Source organism: Schistocerca piceifrons, chromosome 2 (assembly GCF_021461385.2).
Source record: "Schistocerca piceifrons isolate TAMUIC-IGC-003096 chromosome 2, iqSchPice1.1, whole genome shotgun sequence".
Taxonomy (NCBI): domain Eukaryota; kingdom Metazoa; phylum Arthropoda; class Insecta; order Orthoptera; family Acrididae; genus Schistocerca; species Schistocerca piceifrons.
This window is the reverse complement of record NC_060139.1, coordinates 548358316-548383032: the sequence shown is the minus strand read 5'-3', so window position 1 is coordinate 548383032 and position 24717 is coordinate 548358316. Positions and strand designations below refer to the sequence as shown.

At 40.7% G+C, this 24717-nt stretch overlaps 1 protein-coding gene across 1 annotated transcript in view; it reads right to left on the bottom strand.

Moving 5' to 3' along the window:
• The window catches only part of LOC124776218 (coiled-coil domain-containing protein 40), a 366819-nt gene that overhangs the window by 144428 nt on the left and 197674 nt on the right, over positions 1 to 24717 (bottom strand). The window contains exon 7 of the mRNA XM_047251072.1: positions 16914 to 17096. Within this exon, the coding sequence (XP_047107028.1) occupies positions 16914 to 17096 (183 nt within the window). The remainder of the gene's footprint in view (positions 1 to 16913; positions 17097 to 24717) is intronic.

The window sequence follows — 24717 nt, the reverse complement described above, 5'->3', positions numbered from 1 at the left end:
ATGCTACTCTATCCTGTGCAAGCTCCTTCATCTCCCAGTACCTACTGCCACCTACATCCTTCTGAATCTGCTTAGTGTATTCATCTCTTGGTCTCCCTCTACGATTTTTACCCTCCACGGTGCCCTCCAATGCTAAATTTGTGATCCCTTGATGCCTCAAAACATGTCCTACCAACCGATCCCTTCTTCTAGTCAAGTTGTGCCACAAACTTCTCTTCTCCCCAATCCTATTCAATACCTCCTCATTAGTTACGTGATCTACCCATCTTATCTTCAGCATTCTTCTGTAGCACCACATTTCGAAAGCTTCTATTCTCTTCTTGTCCAAACTAGTTATCGTCCATGTTTCACTTCCATACATGGCTACACTCCATACAAATACTTTCAGAAACGACTTCCTGATGCTTAAATCTATACTCGATGTTAACAAATTTCTCTTCTTCAGAAACGATTTCCTTCCCATTGCCAGTCTACATTTTATATCCTCTCTACTTTGACCATCATCAGTTATTTTGCTCCCTAAATAGCAAACCTCCTTTACTACTTTAAGTGTCTCATTTCCTAATCTAATTCCCTCAGCATCACCTGATTTAATTTGACTACATTCCATTATCCTCGTTTTGCTTTTGTTGATGTTCATCTCATATCCTTCTTTCAAGACACTGTCCATTCCGTTCAACTGCTCTTCCAAGTCCTTTGCTGTCTCTGACAGAATTACAATGTCATCGGCGAACCTCAAAGTTTTTACTTCTTCTCCATGAATTTTAATACCTACTCCGAATTTTTCTTTTGTTTCCTTTACTGCTTGCTCAATATACAGATTGAATAACATCGGGGAGAGGCTACAGCCCTGTCTCACTCCTTTCCCAACCACTGCTTCCCTTTCATGCCCCTCGACTCTTATAACTGCCATCTGGTTTCTGTACAAATTGTAAATAGCCTTTCGCTCCCTGTATTTTACCCTTGCCACCTTCAGAATTTGAAAGAGAGTATTCCAGTTAACATTGTCAAAAGCTTTCTCTAAGTCTACAAATGCTAGAAACGTAGGTTTGCCTTTCCTTAATCTTTCTTCTAAGATAAGTCGTAAGGTTAGTATTGCCTCACGTGTTCCAACATTTCTACGGAATCCAAACTGATCTTCCCCGAGGTCCACTTCTACCAGCTTTTCCATTCATCTGTAAAGAATTCGCGTTAGTATTTTGCAGCTGTGACTTATTAAACGGATACTTCGGTAATTTTCACATCTGTCAACACCTGGTTTCTTTGGGATTGGAATTATTATATTCTTCTTGAAGTCTGAGGGTATTTCGCCTGTCTCATACATCTTGCTCACCAGATGGTAGAGTTTTGTCATGAATGGCTCTCCCAAGGCCATCAGTAGTTCTAAAGGAATGTTGTCTACTCCCGGGGCCTTGTTTCGACTCAGGTCTTTCAGTGCTCTGTCAAACTCTTCACGCAGTATCTTATCTCCCATTTCGTCTTCATCTACATCCTCTTCCATTTCCATAATATTGTCCTCAAGTACATCGCCCTTGTATAAACCCTCTATATACTCCTTCCACCTATCTGCCTTCCCTTCTTTGCTTAGAACTCGGTTGCCATCTGAGCTCTTGATATTCTTACAAGTGGTTCTCTTCTCTCCAAAGGTCTCCTTAATTTTCCTGTAGGCAGTATCTATCTTACCCCTAGTGAGACAAGCCTCTACATCCTTACATTTGTCCTCTAGCCATCCCTGCTTAGCCATTTTGCACTTCCTGTCGATATCTTTTTGAGACGTTTGTATTCCTTTTTGCCTGCTTCATTTACTGCATTTTTATATTTTCTCCTTTCATCAATTAAATTCAATATTTCTTCTGTTACCCAAGGATTTCTATTAGCCCTCGTCTTTTTACCTACTTGATCATCTGCTGCCTTCACTACTTCATCCCTCAGAGCTGCCCATTCTTCTTCTACTGTATTTCTTTCCCCCATTCCTGTCAATTGTTCCCTTATGCTCTCCCTGAAACTCTCTACAACCTCTGGTTCTTTCAGTATATCCAGGTCACATCTCCTTAAATTCCCAACTTTTTGCAGTTTCTTCAGTTTCAATCAGCAGTTCATAACCAATAGATTGTGGTTAGAATCCACATCTGCCCCTGGAAATGTCTTAAAGTTTAAAACCTGGTTCCTAAATCTCTGTCTTACCATTATATAATCTATCTGATACCTTTTAGTATCTCCAGGATTCTTCCAGGTATACAACCTTCTTTTATGATTCTTGAACCAAGTGTTAGCTATGATTAAGTTATGCTCTGTGCAAAATTCTACAAGGCGGCTTCCTCAGTCATTTCTTCCCCCCAATCCATATTCACCTACTATGTTTCCTTCTCTCCCTTTTCCTACTGACAAATTCCAGTCACCCATGACTATTAAATTTTCATCTCCCTTCACTACCTGAATAATTTCTTTTATCTCATCATACATTTCATCTATTTCTTCATCATCTGCAGAGCTAGTTGGCATATAAACTTGTACTACTGTAGTAGGCATGGGCTTTGTGTCTATCTTGGCCACAATAATGTGTTCACTATGCTATTTGTAGTAGCTAACCCGCACTCCTATTTTTTTATTCATTATTAAACCTACTCCTGCATTACCCCTATTTGATTTTGTATTTATAACCCTGTAATCACCTGACCAAAAGTCTTGTTCCTCCTGCCACCGAACTTCACTAATTCCCACTATATCTAACTTTAACCTATCCATTTCCCTTTTTAAATTTTCTAACCTACCTGCCCGATTAAGGGATCTGACATTCCACGCTCCGATCCGTAGAACGCCAGTTTTCTTTCTCCTGATAACGACGTCCTCTTGGGTAGTCCCTGCCCGGAGATCCGAATGGGGGACTATTTTACCTCCGGAATATTTTACCCAAGAGGACGCCGTTATCATTTAATCATACAGTAAAGCTGCATGCCCTCGGGAAACATTACGGCCATAGTTTCACCTTGCTTTCAGCCGTTCGCAGTACCAGAACAGCAAGGCCATTTTGGTTATTGTTACAAGGCCAGATCAGTCTATCATCCAGACTGTTGCCCCTGCAACTACTGAAAAGGCTGCTGCCCCTCTTCAGGAACCACACGTTTGTCTGGCCTCTCAACAGATACCCCTCCATTGTGGTTGCACCTACGGTACGGCCATCTGTATCGCTGAGGCACGCAAGCCTCCCCACCAACGGCAAGGTCCGTGGTTCATGAGGAAGGCTGGTGGTAGCCACTCTTGAAATTCATGATTGAGAAGTATCTACATTGACCCAAACTGTTGAATGTTTCTGTAGTGTTATGGGTGGGATATGCAACAGTAATATTCCTAGCACTGAGATAGCAATAATCACAACAAAAACTATATTTCTTGGTACCATCCAAAAATTTTTTATGCACAGTGATAACAAGTGTTTAAGTATCTCACATAGTACAGAAATGCTAATGGTAGTTTATGGCTATGGTCATTACTTGACATGTCAGTACAGACTTTCTCTAAGACATTCAAATTGACAACCATCACACCCTTTGGTGGACTAACCTCATCTATGCCAAAATTGTCAAAACTCACAGAAAGCATAAATCTCCCTCTATATTCATAGCACATACTAACACTTCTCTGCACCACGCAATGAAATTTATCTAATTCCTCATTGTAGTCCAATAGTTCTACCATGCACAATGATTTCCTTGTTAAGCCCATAGCTACATTAACCAAGATCAATTTTCCTGTACCTGCTGCTGTGTTATAATTTAACCTTTAGTGTACTTGTATGCAGTTTAGGTTGCAACACCTTCATGACAGGCACACCTTGCAAAATTGTTTCACTAACAGCTCTCTCTCCCCATTAGAGACAAAGTCCCACCAAGTTTGATACTATGCTACGAGAGATCAATTACAGCACATTGTCCATTCACAAAACTACCTCATCCTGAAGTAACGTGGCTACCTGACTCTTCAGAATATCAATGGCTTTATTTTAAGTTGCAGGAAATGTTTCCGGTTGTTGTATAACCTCCATTCTGAATTATGCTATGGAACAAATGAGAACCCAGTAAATGACACTATATCAACAAGCAAAAGTCTGCACCCAGGAGCTGAGTGGTCAGCGCAACAGAATGTCAATCCTAAGGGCCTGTGTTCGATTCCCGGCTGGGTCAGAGATTTTCTCCGGTCTGGGACTGGGTGCTGTGTTGTCCTAAAATGGCTCTGAGCACTATGGGACTTAACATTTGAGGTCATCAGTACCCTAGAACTTAGAACTACTTAAACCTAACTAACCTGAGGACACCACACACATCCATGCCTGAGGCAGGATTTGAACCTGTGACTGTAGCGGTCACGCGGTTCCGGACTGAAGCGCCTAGAACCGCTCGGCCACTGTGGCCGGCTGTGTTGTCCTAATCATCATCATTTCATCCCAATCGATGCACAAGTCGCCAAAGTGGCATCAAATCAAAAGACTTGCACCCGGCGAACGGTCTACCCGACAGGAGGCCATAGACACACGACATTTACAATAAGCAAAACACTTACACTAATCCTTTCAGTATATCATGGCACCATGGGACTCAGTGCATTGCTGTGCTTCATGGCTAAACCTCCTAAAAATATCACAAGTTACCAGCACTGCCCCGGCAGAAGATAATTCATGCCCAGCTAATCACAATGATGGCACCTAGCTGACCATAATTCCTCCCTACAGTTACACCAGAACTGCAATGGATCTGCACGTTTGTGTGGCCTAAACAGTGTCACTTTTAAGTTTATATGCATGTCTTGCCAACTCAACATGACCTCAAAATACAAGAAAAAAGAAAAATGGCCAACAAAAATGGTCACTCACCACACCACATAATGACAGGTGTAATAACGGCTCCCAATGTGCAGGTGTGGTCCCTCTATGCCAATGGCAGCCAATGTAAACACTTCTGCCCTGAAATTGTGGAGTTTCACTAGATGTGACCCACTACAAGTGTTCAGAATGGTTGAGTGAAAGGTGGTAGTGAGGACCTGTGTCACGCCCAAGGTGTCAATATGACAGCATTAAATTACCATCCATTCAGTGTTGACAGTTTTACAGTCTCCTTCTCAATCCAGCATGGTAGCAGCCAGGCTACGTCTGCAGCACAGGAATGTGCTGAGTGGCACGTCAGTGCCCATCATGCAATTTGTAATCCCTGGAGTTGCTGGTGGTCAGGTCCGCATCCTCATGCCAGGAGGAGTGTGACTGGAATGTTCCCACAGCCACAAGTGATTGTGGATGTTTGCTGAAGCCTCAATGCGCCCGTTGATCATAGTTTCCTTGGGCTTGCCCTCAAGAAATCAGCATACAGCCTGATGACAGTTGTCATGATGCTGAGTATGCAGAAATCCCAACAGTAACATGGTGGACAGCCCAAGAGGCAGGCTCAGTGTACAGTCAGTAAGACAGTACACACACTGCCAAGGAGTGGTGGTGCATGAGGTGCTCTGCTCCCAAGTCAAATAGCTTGCAACCCCCCCCCCCCTCCCCCTTTCCCCACACACCCCCCTCCAGAAGTACACCCCAAACTGGCAGCAGCTGGCAACACTTCTCTGTATGTCAACCAGTCATCTTGTAACAAACAGAGCTGGCATTCTGTCACTATCAGTGATGGAGACAGTATGAGCAATACTCTGACCCCTGAGTGGAAGGAAGGAGAGTTTTATATAGTGGTTGATGACATTATTGCCTGTACAGGTAACTGAATGCGCTTGAGTTTTTCAAGCCTGTCAGTGTTTTATGCTGGACTAATGTTTAGTTTCAGAGCTACAGGGTGTAATTGTATGCAAGATTTGCAGCCTGAAAGGGGTTCTTGCATAATCTTTAGGTGTTATTACTCTGCACTGTCCCATTAATAGAATATCTTTATGCCTCATTTGCAATGATTTCCTGGTGCTGGTCAGGTGTTTCTGAGGCTCTCTATTGCACAGTCTCTGGCAATATGCTCCTTGCTTATTTGTGTTCTGGTGGCCACAAGTGTTTATATTCATTACACAACCATTGCATACTGTGCAGACATGCTTTGCCTGTATATCATTCCAGAGAGCATCAAAATTTTGATCTTGATTTCAATACTATTTTTCTGTGCAACTATATTGTGAAGATATCTGAAGACTGAATAACTCTGCAAATACCAATCTTGACAAAATAAGGTCACTCTGTTCATTCATCAAATACAGAATACAATAAATACCTGTGTGCAGGTTGACGTTTTGTTCCTTGACTTTCAGAAGAGATTCAGTATAGTTACATAATGTTACCTAACGAAGCAGATATTAACTTACAGAACATGGGATCAGATTTGTAATTGAGTTCAGGACAACCTAGCAGGCAGCACTCAGTGTGTTCTACTTACTGCAAAGGAACCACCAGCATTGAAACTAGTTTCAGATGTTCTTCAAAGGAATATTATATGTCCATTATTATAGACAACATACAAAAATGATTGTATGCTTAATCTCAAAAGCAAATGCCATGGTCAACAAAAATCAAAATATTTATGCAAAATTGTCCATCTAGATTGCACTTTATTTCTTCAAATGGCTAACTAATTTTGGCAAAGTGCTATCATACGAAATGCGTTATCTGTTTGAAGAAACAACATGTGTTTAACGGCACCACCGTTTAGGTTAGAAAAAGTTAGTTTTGTGCAATATTTGGAGCACGAGTTACAGCCAGGTGTGAGCTAGATTGCAGTAAGTTACACATACCAGCAGTTGCAAAGGCAAAACAGAGGTGCACAGCCAAGTGTAAATAGCTGTCGTTTTCTAACGAGATTCATTGAAGTGTGACAGCTCTCCTGGATGACGGGGCATGTCACACCACCAGCTACACACAGAGCAGATGGGGCGCCAGCATTCCAGTCCACGGCGGGTCACTGGTTCAACCCTCTGAGGCCAACGCGTGGTATTCAAGTGCGACAGCTCTCTTGGACAGCGGGACGTATCACACCACTGGGCTACACGCAACAACAGAAGGGGCACCATCGTCCCAGTCCACGGTGGGTCATTGGTCCAACCCTCTGAGGCCGACGTGGGGTCTGCAGCCAGTCAGCGGTGGGCCACTCTTCAGCTCGCTACCGCAGGCAGTCGTCTCAGCTCCCGACACACGCCGGAGACTTCCCGCAGTGAGGCCCGCAGATTTGGATGCTGGATAGTGGGCGCTTGTTTGTGGCTGCAATCTCAGCCACGCCAGTGGGGAGAAGGATGCAGCTGGCCGCCTGTGGCTCACACCAAACAGCGCTGAGTCAGCTGCTGGCGCAGCCATCCTGACATCATCGGAACTCAGCAGGTCGGCCAAGGCTGGCATGACACAGTGTTGCATTGCACAGGCCACTGTGGTGCTTCCTCAGCATTGCAGGGCCCTGTGACCCAGACCAAAGTAAACGGAGCACTGTAGAGAAGCAAATAAATCATTTGGAAAGTTCTCACTGAATTTTAATACGGCACCTCCTGGCACCCATCCACTACATTTGGTGTCTTCCTGCTACATTTTGTCATCCTGGTACATTCGATGGCAGAAGTCGCCACAACATTTGGTGTCAGAATAGCGGACGTCATCTGTCGAGTACGACGTTGGAGCCCACTGCCTGCAGTAAAGTCACAAGATGTGGTGAGCGCTGACAAAATTGTTCTTTTAGAGTATTGGACTTGGCTCCTGGCAAGCCGCATTTTATATGTTTTGTGTATGCATATTATTTATTTTGGCAGGAAAAAGTTAGTGTGTTTAGGGCAGTAAGATGTTATTTTTCATGGCATTTGATTACTTTTGTATGGGTTTATGATGACACTGAGTATCATGATAGGGAGCTGTTGGAAGTTAGGTTGTTCTTGTACTTAAATGTTTTGTTTTGGGACTAACTGGGAACGAAAGCAACACAATGGCAGAGTCAAGGATGCGGGGTGTATCGGAACCAGAAGTGGTTCGGATTTTGATGGAAAAGATAGCACAATTGGTAGCGGACAATACGCAGTTGAGAAGTGAATTAACATCTAGAAGTGAGTGGGAAACCACATCTGATCAGTCGTTGTTGCCTAGGGTGCAGGAGATTGATCCAGCCACCACAAGTTTAATTATTCTGTTTTCTGGCCAGGCATCTGGAGATGTGCATTCATTTGTGGAGGACTTGGAGACTTCAGCAGTGATGAATGGTTGGTCTGATGAGCAGTTGTTACGTATAGCCAAGATTAGATTAACGGGTGAAGCGAAAACATAGGTAAGGTGTTCTGAGGCCTTAAGGACGACAGGAAGGGCTTTTACAAAGATACAAGAAACAGAATAGAGCTCAGTACTTTAGGGAGAGGTTAAGTACAATGACAAAGAGACAGGGGGAGACGGTGGAGAAATTTGCAGACAAAAAAAAAAAAAGCATTCCATCTTCAGGCCACGAGTGGCATACCAGGACCATCCGACTGCCATGACATCCTTGGTGGAGGATGCGGATGGGAGGGGCGTGGAGTCAGCACACTGCTCTCCCAGTCGTAAGATGGTATTCTTGACTGAAGCCGCTACTATTTGGTCGAGTAGCTCCTCAATTGGCATCATGAGGCTGAGTGAACCCAGAAAAATGGCAACAGTGCAAGGCGGCCTGGATGGTCACCCATCCAAGTGCTGACCACACCCGACAGCGCTTAACTTCGGTGATCTCTCAGGAACCGGTGTATCCACTGTGACAAGGCCGTTGCCAAATTTGCGGACAGGATAAGGGAAATTAATGAGTATACTTATGAGTTGGGTCAGAGCGATGAAGCAAATAGTGTTCTGTTGCAGGAGGCCGAGCAAAGGGCACTTGATGTATTTTTGACAGGGTTACTGGCGCATATGCCACGGAAAGTGCAAGATGGGGCTCCGAGAGATTTGTATTTGGCCATTCAGCTGGCGATTCAAATAGACGAAACAGACATCGCAACAGGGGTACGCAAGAGACAAACAGTGTTTGCAGTGGATGTGAAATGTTTTAAGTGTGCTCGTACAGGACATGTGCAGAGGCAATGTACCCAGTCACCAAGGAATAGAGGAAGGGGTGGAAATCAGCAGCATGGAGGATGGAGAAGTGGAGATAGGAGAGGTGGACAAGCGTTAAACAGCAGAGGAGGCCCAAGACCCACCTAAGGGAGCTCCCGTTTAATTTCAATGCTACGAATATGTATGCAGAGGTGGAATGTTCAGTGGTAGGATCCATAGGAAATAAAAAGTTTAAGATTTTTGTTGGGCACAGGGGTGCAAGTGACAGTGCCTACAAAGAATATAATGGGACGAAGGAAGTTAGACCCACCATGTTATAGGTTGTGTAGACTGGGGGATAAGGAGGTCGTGCCTTTGGGGTCAGTGACAGTTGACTTTCACATAGGGAAAGTCTGATATAATGCGTGCATGGAGGTAGTATCATGCTAAGCGAGGGCTATGACATGATCCTAAGAGTAGATTTCTTGCATCAAAATCATCCCAAAATTGACCTTGGGAAATGAACTGTGGAACTTGGTGGAATGTTATTTCTGATAGGGGAAACTGTTGTCAATGCAGAGCTGTCGCAAGGGGCGTTCAACATAATGAACAAACTAATTGAACCACATACATTAGCATTAAGGCTTAATTCACATGAGTGTGTGTCTGGTGGCACCAGGAAGTCACTTTAGGTAAGTGTGGAGTCGAATCTACCTGTGGATACGGTATGTGTCATTGAACTATTGGAGGATAATGAAGTTTTGAGTCCATTGGGTTGTTTTTGAAACGTAGTGTTGTACGTGTACAGGAGGGGAATGATGGGCGAGTAGTTCCTGTGAACATGGATAATTTTAGGACTGTAGATACGAATTTGTGGAAAGGAGTTTTAGTAGCATATTTGGATGTGCCAGATGATGAAGACTGGTGTTTGAGAGGTAGGCGATAGAATTGCATTGCATGACAAAATTAAACATTTGAAAGGAGGAGAAAGAGAGCATATGGAATAATTATTGTGGGAATTTAAGGATTTTTTTTTCCACAAGGGCCGTTACCAGCAACTCCATTAGTTCAACATAGGATACCAACAGCGAATGAAGCACCCGTTTACTGTAAACCATATAGAATACCGAGGTATTTGCAGCTGATTGTGGAGGATTTCATTGATCAGCAACTTGTGGACCGTATTATAGAGCATAGTAATAGTTGCTTGGGAGCGGGCATTGTTGTTGTGCCTAAAAAATCTATGGATGGAACTAAGAAATACAGGTTCTGCTGTGACTGCCAATAGCTCAATAATAAGACAGTAATGGACGCATACCGAATTCCAAACATACTGGAGACTTTGGATCACTTAGGACAGTGCCAGTATTTTACTACGATGGATTTGACAAGTGGTTATCATCAGCTAGAGGTGGCACCAGAGAACCACCGAAAAACTGCTTTCTCTACACCTCGAGGCCAATACCAGTACATTAGAATGCCATTCGCCGGCAATGTTTCAGAGGTTGCTAGACAGTGTCTTGAGGGGTTTGAAACCATGGCAGTGTCTTGTCCATTTGGATGACATTATAGTGTTTTCAAGTAGTATGGAGCAACATAGACAGTGGTTAAGGGAAGTCTTTATGAGGTTAAGAGCAGCTCATTTGATGTTGAGCCTGGAGAAGTGTCATTTTGCATTAGAAGAAGTAAAATATTTGGGTCATATTATCAGTAATGATGGAGTGCGAACAGATTTGAGGTTGGTACAGGTTGTAAGGGATTTTTGGAAGCCGAAAACAGTTAAGGAAGTGCAGTCATTCATCGGAATTTGCAATTTCTATCAAAAGTTCGTGAAGGGTTTTGCAGATTTAGCACAGCCATTGACGTGATTGTTCCGGAAGGGTGTGAAATTTGAGTGGATGGAAGAGTGTCAGAAAGCGTTTGATGAACTGAAAGAAGTGTTAACATCAAGTCCGGTTCTTGTGTTTCCAGATTTTGAAAAGGAGTTTATACTAGCCTGCAATGCATCGAATCAAACATTAGGGTGTGTTCTTAGTCAGTAAATTGATGGGAAAGAACATTCTGTAGCCTATGCATCTAGGCAGTTGAATGCAACAGAGAGGAATTACTCAACAACAGAGAGGGAGATGCTTAGCGTAATCTATGGAATCACATATTTTAAATGTTATTTATATGGGAGAAGATTTTGGGTAGTGACAGATCATGCTGCACTGAGGTGGTTGTTGGGGTTGAAGGGTCTGTCCACTAGACTCGCTCGATGGGCTGTGAGGCTTAGTGGATTCGACCACGAGGTGGTGCACAAGCCTGGGAAGAAGCACGGTAATGCAGATGCACTAAGTACGAAGATGGCAAAAGTAGAAGTCATAGGTTATGACCTAGCAGTGTGGCAAAAATTACAGGATGTGGACAACGATTGTAAATTGTATCAGACACAGCCACAATTTAATGTGTGCGACTGTCTTCTGTGCAAGGAAACGAAGTTAGGGCCAAGGGTAGTAGTGCCAATGAAGTCGAGGGATAAGGTTTTAAAGGAATCACATGGTCACATGTTATCCGGTCATGGAGGGTGTAGAGTGATGAATAGGAGAGTGGTAGAGAGGTACTGGTGAAGAGGTAGGAAATGAGATGTGGATCAGTATGTCAAGAATTGTATACCATGTGCGCAGAGAGCAGATTTGAGTCGGAAACAGATACAGGTACAATGACTACTGGAAGCAGCATGTCCATTCTCTTTGCTCGGGGTTGATGTCTTAGGATCTTTTAGGCAAACACCATCAGGGAACAGATTCGTTCTGACAATAATAGACCATTTTTCGAGGTATGTGGAGATGGTGGTTATGCCACATCAACAGGCAGCAATGGTCACGCAAGTGTTAGTAAATAACTGGATTTTGAAGTTTGGTGTGCCAGAGACAATAATTACTGAACAAGGGACCAACTTCATGTCAGATTTTAACGAAGGAACTGTGTAAATTGTTGAACATGAAGAAGTTGAGGATGAGCGTGTTGCATCCACAGGCCAAAGGAAGGACAGAAAGGGTACACAGAACATTCGGGAAGATGCTGAGTTTTTATGTGAATTCTCATCACCATCAGTGGGACGAGTATTTGAAGCATTTGTATGTGCATACAATGCCAAAGTCCATACAAATACCGGCTTGTCTCCCTATGAGGTAGTGTATGGGCGAAAAATGCCATCACCATTTGATTTAGTGAAGCTACAGAAAGGAAGGACTGGTGAATCTGTACGTCAATTCACGAGAACAATTTGGGATGTTTGGAAATGGGTACAAAAGGCAAATACAAAGGCTTTGGAAAAGCAGGAAGATACAGTAAAGCGGAAAGGAAGTTTACCTCAGTGTAGAGTGGGGCAATGGGTAATGCTGTCCATCCCCTAAACGCAAAAAGGGAAAACGAAGAAGTTCCTCACGAGGTATCAAGGGCCATACCAAGTTGTTGAAACCACATCTCCCATTAATGTTAAGCTTCAGCTGCCAACGAGAACAACAATAGTACACAATGGGCAGTTACGGCCATTTAAGGGTTGCCTGGATGTGATTCCAGATGTGTCACAGGAAGGAAAGAGGAAGAAAGAGAGAGCGAAAAGAGATGCTAGGCACAGAGAAAACCAGGAAGATAGAGTACAGCGTGAAGTACCACATGCTTTGCGATCTAGAAAGTAGTAGAGTACTTGTAGTTATTTTTGATTTCTTGTTACGAATCATTGGGTTTGCATAGAGTAATTAGGCATTGTATCTTATATGCGTTTTTGAGTATTGTGAGCCTGCTAGGGGCAACAGTCCTCTTGAAGATGAAGGAAGGGTGATGGTGACACCTGTCCTCAGGTCACTGGAGAGGGAAGTGTAGCATCTGATGTATGTGGAGTGTTGTTGTAGGAGAAATCGAACACAGTTCTGGAGAAATAAATACGTCGGTGTAAATTTTGCGGCAAAGCCATAGCAAATATATGTTGAACGATGTCAGAGTTTCCTGCTTAAATTTTTAGTTATCGACAGTGCTGGGTCAGGAAAGTCGTGGCTATTGCACCAGTATATATAATGTAAATTTAAGGATGAAAGTAGTCACACAATTGGTGTTGAGTTTGGATAAAAAAATAGTGAACGTTGGAGGAAAATCTTTGAAGCTACAAATATGGGACACGTGCATGTTGCAGTTATTTTTCGCCAGGGGGAGAGTAATAGATTGTTCAAGGGACATCGTGGAGCCAAAATTGAGCTTGCAATGGGTTGCGATGCATTGGATCTTCTCCACCTATGAGAATTTGATAGTAGTAGCAAGTTGTTTTGAGCAAGAAGTATTTGCAGAAGTGAAACGTATAGAGCTTGAGGGGAGTGGAATTTTAATCAATGGAACTAAGTGTAAAATAATAGGACCAATCTTCCATCTGCCAGCATCAATTTCAGGAGTCACACAATTGAAGGTTACGCAGCCTCAGCTGTACTGGCCAGAAGCCACTTTAGAGTTTTTGCCAAGGAGACTCTGACCTTGTTAAATCAAACTCTGGAGCCAGGTCTGTTGAGATCCATAAACCAGTTCATTTTAGAGCAAGAGGGGTGCATATCAGCTGAACAGCTTGTGCAACATGTTGCTCAGTAGAGGGAAAGGCAACGGCAAATAATGATCATTTTGAGCACCTTTGTGCCAAGTGTCATCACAGCCTTAACTTTGTTATGTGTTGTTTTCTTTCTGATCAGGCAGAGAGCCAATTCCCAGAGGGATCCGAGGGTAGTCCAAGTCCCAGTGGATTGGATACCGAGGGCGTGAGACGAGTAGGTAAGGGGTTGATCGAGCAATGGTCGTCCAGTAAGGAATTTTTACATTTTGTTTTATGCCATGGTCTTAAGGGGCACTAGACCACGTCTAAGTTTTCTAATAGTAAGTAAGTATGTCATAAGTGCCAATCTAAATTAGTTTAAGAGTTAGTTAATGGACAACCCGGGGACCAGGTCTTTCCGAAGAGGGGAATAATGTAGCGGCACCACCGTTTAGGATATGGAAAGTTAGTATTGTGTGATATTCGGAGCACAAGTTACAGCCAGGCGCGAGCCGGATTGCAGTAAGTTATGCATACCAGCAGTTACGAAGGCAAAACAGAGGTGCACAGCCGAGTATAAATAGCTGCCAATTTCTAACGAGATTCATTGAAGTGTGACAGCTCTCCTGGATGGCGGGGAATGTCACACCACTGGCTACACGCAGAGCACATGGGGCACCAGCATTCCAGTCCACGGCGTGTCACTGGTTCAACCCTCTGAGACCAACAAGTGTGGCAGCTCTCCTGGACGGTGGGGTGTATCACACCACTGGGCTACACGCAGCAACAGGTGGGGCGCCAGTGTCCCAGTCCACCGTGACACATTGGTTCAACCCTCTGAGGCTGACGCACGGTCCGCAGCCAACCAGCGGTGGGCCACTCTTCGGCTCGCTACTGCGGGCAGTTGTCTCGTCTCCCGACACACACCAGAGACTTCCCGAGGTGAGGGCCACAGATTCGGATGCCGGATAGTGAGCGCTTGTTTGTCACTGCAATCTCAGCCACGCCAGCATGGAGAAGGACACAGCTCGCCACCTGCAGCTCACACCAAGCAGCGCTGAGCCGGCTGCTGGCACAGCCATCCTGACATCATCGGAACTCAGCGGGCCAGCCAAGGCTGGCATGACACAGTGTTGTATTGCACAGGCTGCTGGTGTGCTTGCTCAGCATTGCGAGGCCTGTGACGCAGACTGAAGTGAATGGAGCACTGTAGTGGAAGCAAATAAATCATTTGGAAAGTTCTCACCGTGTTTTAATACGGGACCTCCCAGCACCCATACACTACATTTGATGTCGTCCCACTACATTTGGTCATCCTGATACATTCAGTGGCAGAAGTTGCCACAACAAAAGGCAGTTTTTGTATAAGTGCATCATGCATGCAGAACTCACGTGTTCCATTATATAGGCTGAAAACAATTAATATAATCTTCATGCTTTTAGAAATTACATATTAAAATGCTTATCAAACACCAAAAGACGCATCTGTTAACAGCCATCTCTTCTACATGACATGATTTCTTACACAAAGAGTTCTTGTACATTATTGATCCTATTGGAACAACGAAAATTGCCATCCAAAGCCCCATTGGACATTAATTTTTGAAGTGGAATAATCTGCATCGTCAGTTCATGATAAAAATACTTATGATGTACATGTGCTGCTTGAACTCACTGGCTCCACTAACTGTGTGTTGCAATTCTATCCCTTGCACTTGCTGCCCCTCTCTCCTCCATTTCTATCTAATACAGCCTGCTGCCTTACTCCCAGCTATCAACCATCTTTCCCCAAGCTTGCATCCCCATCTCTTTTCTCTTCTCACCCACTCGACTCAACACAACCCCTCAACTCATAAAATGTAGTTGTACATGTGTGTGTGTGTGTGTGTGTGTGTGGTCTAGCCCAGAAAAAGGATTTGTCTGAAAGCTATTTACATTCTGCCAGAACAAGTTAAGGAACATACAGAACGTGGGTCACCTAGTCCAGTCTTTTAGGAGAACAATACTAATGCGTATAAATGCATTTCTGAAACAGGTCTTATAAAATGAAATGGAAATTTTAATGTTTTCCTTTTATGAGAAAACAAGGAGTGTAGCATGGAAAACAAATATTTGTGCTCACAGTCATTTGTACTCATGACCCACATGCATATACCTGTTCCACTTTTAGTTACATCAACAACTATCTTTATCTTTCATCTGATTCCTTTTTATTTACATTAACCTCCTTTTTTCCTTCACACACTCTTTTCTTTGATGCTTTTTATATCTTTCTGCTATTTATACTTTTCATTATGTCTCCTCTCACCCCTAAGCTTCACTCCTCTACATTCCAATTTCTTTCTAGATTTCCTCACCTGAGCATTTGTTATATTTAATGTTTAGCTTTTCTCATTTCCAAACTACGATTACCTAAAATTTATAGAGAATGCATAAAACTATTTTTCAATAGACAGTTGGGAAATATTTTCATTCTCCTAATTAACCTTTTGACTGCTACAGATGTTTTTTCTATATTCTGTGATGAGAGCAGCTTTGTTACTATTGTACTGGTCACCTAATACTGCAACCTGTGCTTAGAGATGGCATTTCAGCTGCTATACAATACTTATTATCTGATTTTAAGGAAACCATTCAGAGGATAAATTTGATTTTTGCACTTCTCACAGTCTGATATCTTCTTTTGATAGAGGACTGAACTGCTTTTCATTATTCAGAAACGTTACTGTGCTGCATGAAATTAAGTAGACCATTGCATGAAATTTTGTAGAGTTTGCGGAGGCAAAAACACATTGCATAAACATTGCTTATGACTGATTTTAGCTCAACCATTGTTGTGTAAGAAATGTAGATAACATATTCAAATTTTATTTAAAATTGAGAGCAGAATGCTATCTCATTTCACTCTTTACTTATTGGTTTTTATATCAGGCAGAAGGTTGCACATGGCATGCCCACTTCTGTCCCTGTACATCAGGAATCTTGTAGTCATAACAACTGTCATATTTCATAAATGATTCAAGATATCAAAACAAGGTATTTTGCAAATGAAAGCAAACAAAGAGACACGTAGTTTATGATAAATACTAGATCTTTTTTATTAACCAAGATATGGAAGTAGCTCCTCCACAGCAGCTGTTGGGTCAGAGGAACGGCATGTAAACACATCAACAGCACTTAAGGGAAACCCAGGGGCCTTGTTTAAACATGTACTCAGCACCTGACAAGCAATGGAGCATGATGAGTAAACTCGTCCACAGCACTTAAAGGGTTAAGAACAATAAATACAAACATTGGGTCAGTAATTCTGTGACAGGTGGGCAATTATTACAAAGATGACTTTAAAGAATGTTTTGTAGTATCTGTTACCTGACTCCTCGTCTTTTCATGCAGCTGCCGCAGTGATGCATTCAAATACTTTGCTGACTTGTCCTGGGTCACTTGCTCTTGCATTACTTCTAAAATTTTGTCCTCTAATTGAGTTCTCTCTGTTAACAATTTTTCAAGTTCACGATGCAAGGCAGATATCTCATTGCTGTGCTTCTTTCCCTCCTGAAATATTTATATAAAAAACAATATTATTCTTGAGAACCAATCCCCACAACAAAGATAAACTGGTAGAAATAATGTTAGTCACAAAACTGGCTGCTTAGCAGTAACCCACTTATCCTGAATTTTAATGAAACCATTGAAACACAATTTTATGAAATGAACAACTCTTTTTAAACTATATTCATATAAAAAAAGATTGAAAAAATATTTTACTCATTACATGACAGTAGATGCAGCCACATAAAGACAGGCAACACTAATGGTAGCTTTCATTTGGCAAATTAAAATGAAGTGGAAAGAAACAAGTCTACCTGTTACCTGTATCAGGTCAAGTTAGTCAAAGTAACATAGAGAAATAAACACTGAGTTGAAGCAAAAACAAGACAAAAATGGCTTCCATATGGATTTTAATGATATAATGTGTACAATATAAATATTTTTATGAAGTGTGCTTAGACTTCTTCTTTAATTACATTGGTTTCAGCTGTATTTTTAATCTGCTTGATCATTTTGGTGTAAAATTTTGTTCCTTGATAGGAAATACTATTTTCATATTTTTGTTTATTTTCCTTGAAGAATTTTAATCTGGATCTCTTGCCATGGAAGGCCAGTGATGATTTTATGTACTGCTCTTATTTTGTGCTTTTCACCCTCAAAATCTGATTCCAAAGCTAAGGATTGTGTTAACATAACAGTAAATAGTGAAAAGACACTTATTGCTACAAATTTATGATGAGGTTCTATATTGCTATTATCTCTGTGTATTCCTTCCAGTTCAGCCAAGAGATATTCACCCTCAAAACATTTGTGGTGATGATGGGATTTAGGGTGCCCAACAATGAGATCTTTAGTATGGTTACTAAAGTACAGGAAGCTAAGTGTGGTTAAAAGGTGTAAAAGTTTAAAAATTTCATTAAAATTCATAAAACACAAATGTAATCATGCACTTACCTACGTAAAATTACACTGATGATAAAATAAATACTATTTTAGATATTAAAACTTATGATAAAAAATTACCAATGCTCAGTTAGGAATGATTGACAAACATGGACTGGCTGATCACTAATAAAAACTGAACATACTTTTTATTAAAAAGTGATCTACACACCCCATTTGCGCAAAAATACTTTTTTGCAGTTTGTTGACTGCTGTTTATTATTTGGAGACTACTAGTTTCAGGCACTGTCACACATCTTTGGATTAGTTGAAAAATATGATACCAAATGACGCTATGGACATAATTCTGATTTTTAAGTATTCCACAGGTAAAAAGTTCCACCTATTTACAAAACAATGGTTGTATGAGGTACCATATTAGGGTGATTCCATGGTTATGAACACAGCAGCATCCAACTTAATCAAAGACATCACTCAAGGAGTAGACAATAAAGAACATGTATGAGGCATCTATCCAGACTCACAAAAAGCATTTGACTGTGTTGATGTTACAATATTGCTGGACAAACTGTGGAACTATTGCATTCGAGGCACAGCCCATAATCTGATTAGATCCAATTTGAAAAATAGGAAGTGGTTTGCGTCTATTACCACTACAGAGGGAGGATACAAATCAAACACCATTGACATTAATTTTGGTATTTCACAGGGGTGGATATCAGAACCAGTCCTTTATATTATTTATGGTAATGATACATCTACATCTACATACATACTCCACAATCCACCATACGGTGCGTGGTGGAGGGTACCTCGTACCACAACTAGCATCTTCTCTCCCTGTTCCACTCCCAAACAGAACAAGGGAAAAATGACTGCCTATATGCCTCTGTACGAGCCCTAATCTCTCTTATCTTATCTTTGTGGTCTTCCCGCAAAATGTAAGTTGACGGCAGTAAAATTGTACTGCAGTCAGCCTCAAACGCTGCTTCTCTAAATTTCCTCAGTAGTGATTCGCGTAAAGAACGCCTCCTTCCCTCTAGAGGCTCCCACCCGGTCCTGAAGCATTCCCGTAACACTCGTGTGATGATCAAACCTACCAGTAACAAATCTAGCAGCCCGCCTCTGAATTGCTTCTATGTCCTCCCTCAATCCAACCTGATAGGGATCCCAAACGCTTGAGCAGTCTATAACAAAGCCTGCTACAGCTATCTTATATGCAGATGATACCACATTAATATGGTGTAATTCTAGGTATTCACAACTTGAAATGAAATCCAATATTGCAGCAGGCATAATTCTGCAGTATTTTAATGAAAACAAACTAAAATTAAATACAAATAAATCAGTCTATATTGAATTTGATCTTTGGAGGCAAAAAACCCATTAAAACCAAATTTTAATTGGCGATGATTATATGAAAAAAGAATACTCGACCAAGTTTCTTGCCCTGATACTTGATGCAGCATCAAGTGGTCTGATCATGTAAATGATATTTGCAAAAAGCTATCCTAAGAAAACTCACACCTTCTTGTAACATTACTACTGTGAGGCAAATATATTTTGCACTATTTGAATCCCATCTAAGCTATGGGATAGAGGTACGGGGGTCCAGCAGTAAAGATAATATGAAAAGAGTACTTACCTTAGAGAAGAAGGCACTTAGAATTATGGGAAAGAAATGTGCCAGGGAATCCTGCAGAAATTTATTTAGAGAATTTGAAATACTAACTGTTCATAAACTGTATGTACTTAAGATAACCATTATGGCAATAAACAGTAACAAAACACTTAATGAAGAAATACACAATCACAACATTAGAGATAGAGAGACACCTCACAATATCTCTCATAGAACCACACTTTATGAGACAAACCCTCACTACACAGGCATAAAATTACTGAATTGCTTCCACCCTAATATCTCCAAAATGACCATTACAGAACCAAAAAAGAAATTAAAATTATGGCTCCTAAACAATCCATGTATTCAATAGAAGAGTTTCTAGATTTAGTACAATCGAGTGATGGAAGACCCAGTTTCTAAAAATATATGAATCTCAGATCTTAGACCATGTCACAAATTGTAAAATATATGGAAATAACATAAATTTTTTAATCTATATATTGCAACAGCAAATTGTTTTTATGTCTAGTCCACATACTTAACACCATTCTCTTGACTAAATTTAGAAAAAATTAGATAGATATTAATACCAGGTAATAATATGTAACTCTACTAAGCAAGGCTCTGACTTATCCAGAAGACTGTAACAAAAAAATTGTAATCAGTTGATGTCGGATCAAAATAAATAAATAAATAACATTTGCATACAAATGTTATTTATTTATTTATTTATACCCTGCAGTATTAACATGAAAACAGACAGACCTGAATATGAAAAACATGCAGTGACATTTTTATGATACAAGCTGTGTTGCCACCAAACAAAGGAACAGGAAGTGTTACAGAACAAAACTTTTACTTTTCATGGAATTTCCCTTCAGTAATTACATAGAAACAAATTGTATAGTAAGACTACAAGTTCACAGTCACACATACTAGTGCAAAAATTTGTGAAATTACTATAAGCCCTCTACACATACTAATGAAATTTAAATACACATTTGAAACAATTAATACATAAAACATTACAAAGCTTATCACAGTATTTCAAAAACACATCTGTCGATAAGGAGCAACAAAACTTTCTTCTTTTCTTGTTCTTTTTCATAAGTCCTTTGTAGCAGTTCAAATGGAGCCCCACAGTGAAATTCTGTCTTGTTATTATTAAGCTCAATGCAGTCAGTGCCCAGTGGGCTGCCACAGCAGACAGGTGGTGTAACATCTTATGTCCCAGCATCATCAGCTATTAATTATGCATTTGTTTTATCTTAGTAATTCTTATAAAATCAGGATTAGGTCTACAGTATCATTTGCTTTTATATTTTTCAATACATTTGGAAATAGGCAGCCTTGAAATAATACATTGAAAAAAAAAAAAAGGTCCCCCCCCCCCCCCCCCAGAAGTAAGGATTGTGGATCACTCCTTCCTGGGAAATACGAGGTGCGAAAATAAAGCAATGAAACTGATGTGAAAAAAAACGTTGCTTACCATTTTAGTCAAGTTTAGTGTTGTCTCCTTCAAAGTATTTCCCTTCTGATTGCACACACTTCTTTGACCGCTGTTTTGACTCTTGGAAATAGAAAAGAGTCACACGGCACGAGATCTGGTAAATAAGGTGGCTGTGGTAGTATTGAAATTTGTTTTAAGGTTAAAATTGCTGTACTGACAGAGCAGTATGGGATGGCGCATTATTGTGATGTAGAATACAATTATCAGCAATGTTGGCATGGAGATGAAGAACTCTTTTACAAAGTCTTTCTAAAATTTCTTTGTAGTAATGTTGGGTAACTGTTTGTCCAGGAGGCACTCACTCCTTATGAACAACTCCCTTGGAATCAAAGAAGCACACAAGCATGCATTTCACTTTTGGCTTTGACATGCAAGCTTTTTTTGGTCTGGGTGATCCCTTTGAGCACCATTGCGAACTTTGGCGTTTTGTCTCTGGATCGTACTGAAAAACCCAACTTTCATCACCAGTGATAACACGGCTCAACAATTCTGGATTGATTTCCGTTTGCTCTAACAGATCAGCTGCCACATTTTTCCGTGTTTCTTGCTCTTGTGACGTCAGATTTTTGGGGACCATTTTTGCACAAATCTTTCTCATACCTAGATCTTCTGTTATCACTAGACAAACCCATTTCTTGATTGATGTTCAGTTCTTCTGCAATCCTTTTCATGGATAATCTTCGATCAGGTCACATGAGTTCATGCACCATGGTCAAGCTGAATCCATCCGTGAGGTTGATGGTCGTCCACTGCAGTCTTCATCTTCAACATTCATTCTGCCTTCACTAAACATTTTATGCCAATGAAAAACTTGAGCTCTTGAAAAAACCTCCTCTCCAAAAGCCTTCTGGAGCTTGCCGTAAGTTGTCATCGCCTTTTCACCCAATTTAATGCAAAAAGAAATGGCATACAGTTGCGCAATATTATACGTTTCCATGACAAGAGACACAAACACGTGTTAACTTATTACAGAACAACTCACGACTGAGTAGTTGCATCAATGTGCCACTTGGACTAGAAGCAGCTTATACACCAAGGCCAAAAAATATTGTGCCTACGAAAGCCTGCAGTGTTGCCACATCTTGCAAAGAAAATCAGTCTCATTACTTTATTGTCGCACCTCGTATGACCAACTTAAAAAAGACAGTGCCTAACGAGGTTGTGGGGGGATGTGATAACATTCTTCAAACTAAAATTCAAAATTATGAAAGCCAGCTCATATGTTGAATTCAATAACAACTATTTACAATTAGGGGTAGCGCCAAAGTTTGCAAGGGTCAAGGTTATTAATAGTGCTATGTTCGAAAAGGAGTGAAAAAGAAAGTGGCACAAATGTGAGTAAGACAGAAAATTAGGGCAAGATACATTGAAAAAGATAAGTTTAACAAAACAACATTCAGTTTACATTTACGATGGTCATTCAATAATTAAAGAGACAAATTGGTCTGGAGAAAAAAGTGTTTATTTTTACAAAACAATACTTTTTCTACTTTTCAACATAATTCCTTTGAACATTTATGCACTTGTTCCAATGGACTACAAGTTTTTTTTATTCTGACTGCAAAGAACCAATTTCCCACATACTTTTTCATCACATCCTCGTTGTCCTGCAATCCCTTCCCATGTGATGCCTGCTTCAGTGCATCAAACAACTGAAAATCACTAGGTACTAAATCAGGACTGTAAGGGAGATGAGGCAGTACTTCCCAGGCAATTTTGTCGAAGGTTAGTTGAGCAATATGAGGATGTGCATTGTTTTGCTGAAGAATCACACCTCTCCTCTGAGATCTACGACGTCTCTCTCTCATGGCTGGCTTCACCTTGTTTAAAAGCAAATCCGAGTAGTATTGGATTCTATTGTACGCCACTCTTCAAGATTATCACAGAAAACTGGACCATGAGCATCCCAAAACACTGTCAAGACGCTTTTCCTGCTGATGCTTGGGTTTTGAATTTTTTCTTGACAAGTGAGTTGGTGTGCTCCCACTCCATGCTTTGTCTTTTTGATTCTGGCTCATAATAGTGAACCCAAGTTTCATCACAAGTTAAAATTTTGTTGAGGAAGTGTTCATCTTCTCTTTCATTATGTTCCTTTAGCTCTGTGCACACTCTCAACCTTGTTACCTTGTGTAGCTGCGTCAACTCTTTTGGGACCCATCTTGGACATGTTTTGCAGTACTTCAGCTTGTTATAGATAATGTTATAAACTATACCAGTAATAACTTCAACTTTATAAACTATCATTTCCACAGTCACATGGTAGTCAGCATGAATAATATCAATTCGAATTTCAAATGAGGGAGTTGAAACTGCAACTTGTCAGCCAGAACAGTATTTGTCAGTCATTGAGTCACGACCATTTTTGAACTGCTCTACCCACTTGTAAAAATTTGCATGATTCATACAACCTTCACCATAAACTTTAGACATTCTACAGTATATATTCACTGGTTTCAACCCTTCAGCGAGTAAAAAACAAATAACAGAATACTGTTCAACTAATGTGGACGTTTCAAGAAGACTCGTGCTCTTGAAATGTATTTTTGAGATTATAAACAAAATAATGTTGATACATCAGCTGATCAGGGCTCATTCCAGTGATGCCAACTTAAAGCCATAAAAGTACCAAACTTGCCCTACATACAGTTTTTCCCCAGACCTATTTGTCTCTTTAATTATTGAATGACCTTCGTACAGTTATGGAATCTGCTAACATCATTGCAATTTTGCACGCTGAAGACAGAAGCATGCCAAAACTGTAGTGCACTTGAAAAAAATAGTTAACTTTTGTAAAACTGACACAGATCCAGGGGAGGAAATGGAAAAAGTGTGACATATAAATAAAGTCTAATATGACAGTTAATTTAACATTATTTTTGCCATCAATGAACAAAAACTATTGAATAAAAGGCTTAAGCACAAGTAAAATACTATGTTCTGAGATAGGACATCAAACATAAGATTCTGGATGTGGAAGTAGCAAGCAGGAAAACAAAAGTGACTAAATTTCACAAGACATTTATCAGTCCAGCTCCAACAATCCACACATTTTTTTTTTTATTTTAGTGCATCATGTTTTAACGTAGCTTTTTATATAAACAAATTAGTGTGGAATAAGTTATCAATAACTTACAAGTAACAAACAACCTATTGAACACAAGGCAAAAGAGATTGTAAGCATGCACACTTTAAGGTAGACAAACGAAATTAATTCAAAATTTTATACTAATGAGACAACTGAAATTAAAATGAAGTAAGGAAACACAATTGTTGACATTGATGAGATGGGTTACATAAGCACAACTATGCCGTTCTTTCAGTAGCCAGAAATTAAAAAGTACTTGACAAAGAAATTCTTAGTTGATTTAAAGGCTAAATTAGAAGCAGTGAAACTTTTTCTTACCCCAAGTGATAAATTTAAATTATTATTTAGAATGAATCCTAGAATGCCAGAAACAAGAACACAAGTAGCGCTCCATAATGGTAATGAGTCTATGTGGGTTCTTTGAGAAGACAGGGAAGCAGTTAATGAACCCTTGGGTACAGCATTATCCCATAAGTGCGAGTCAACATAGACAAAGGTT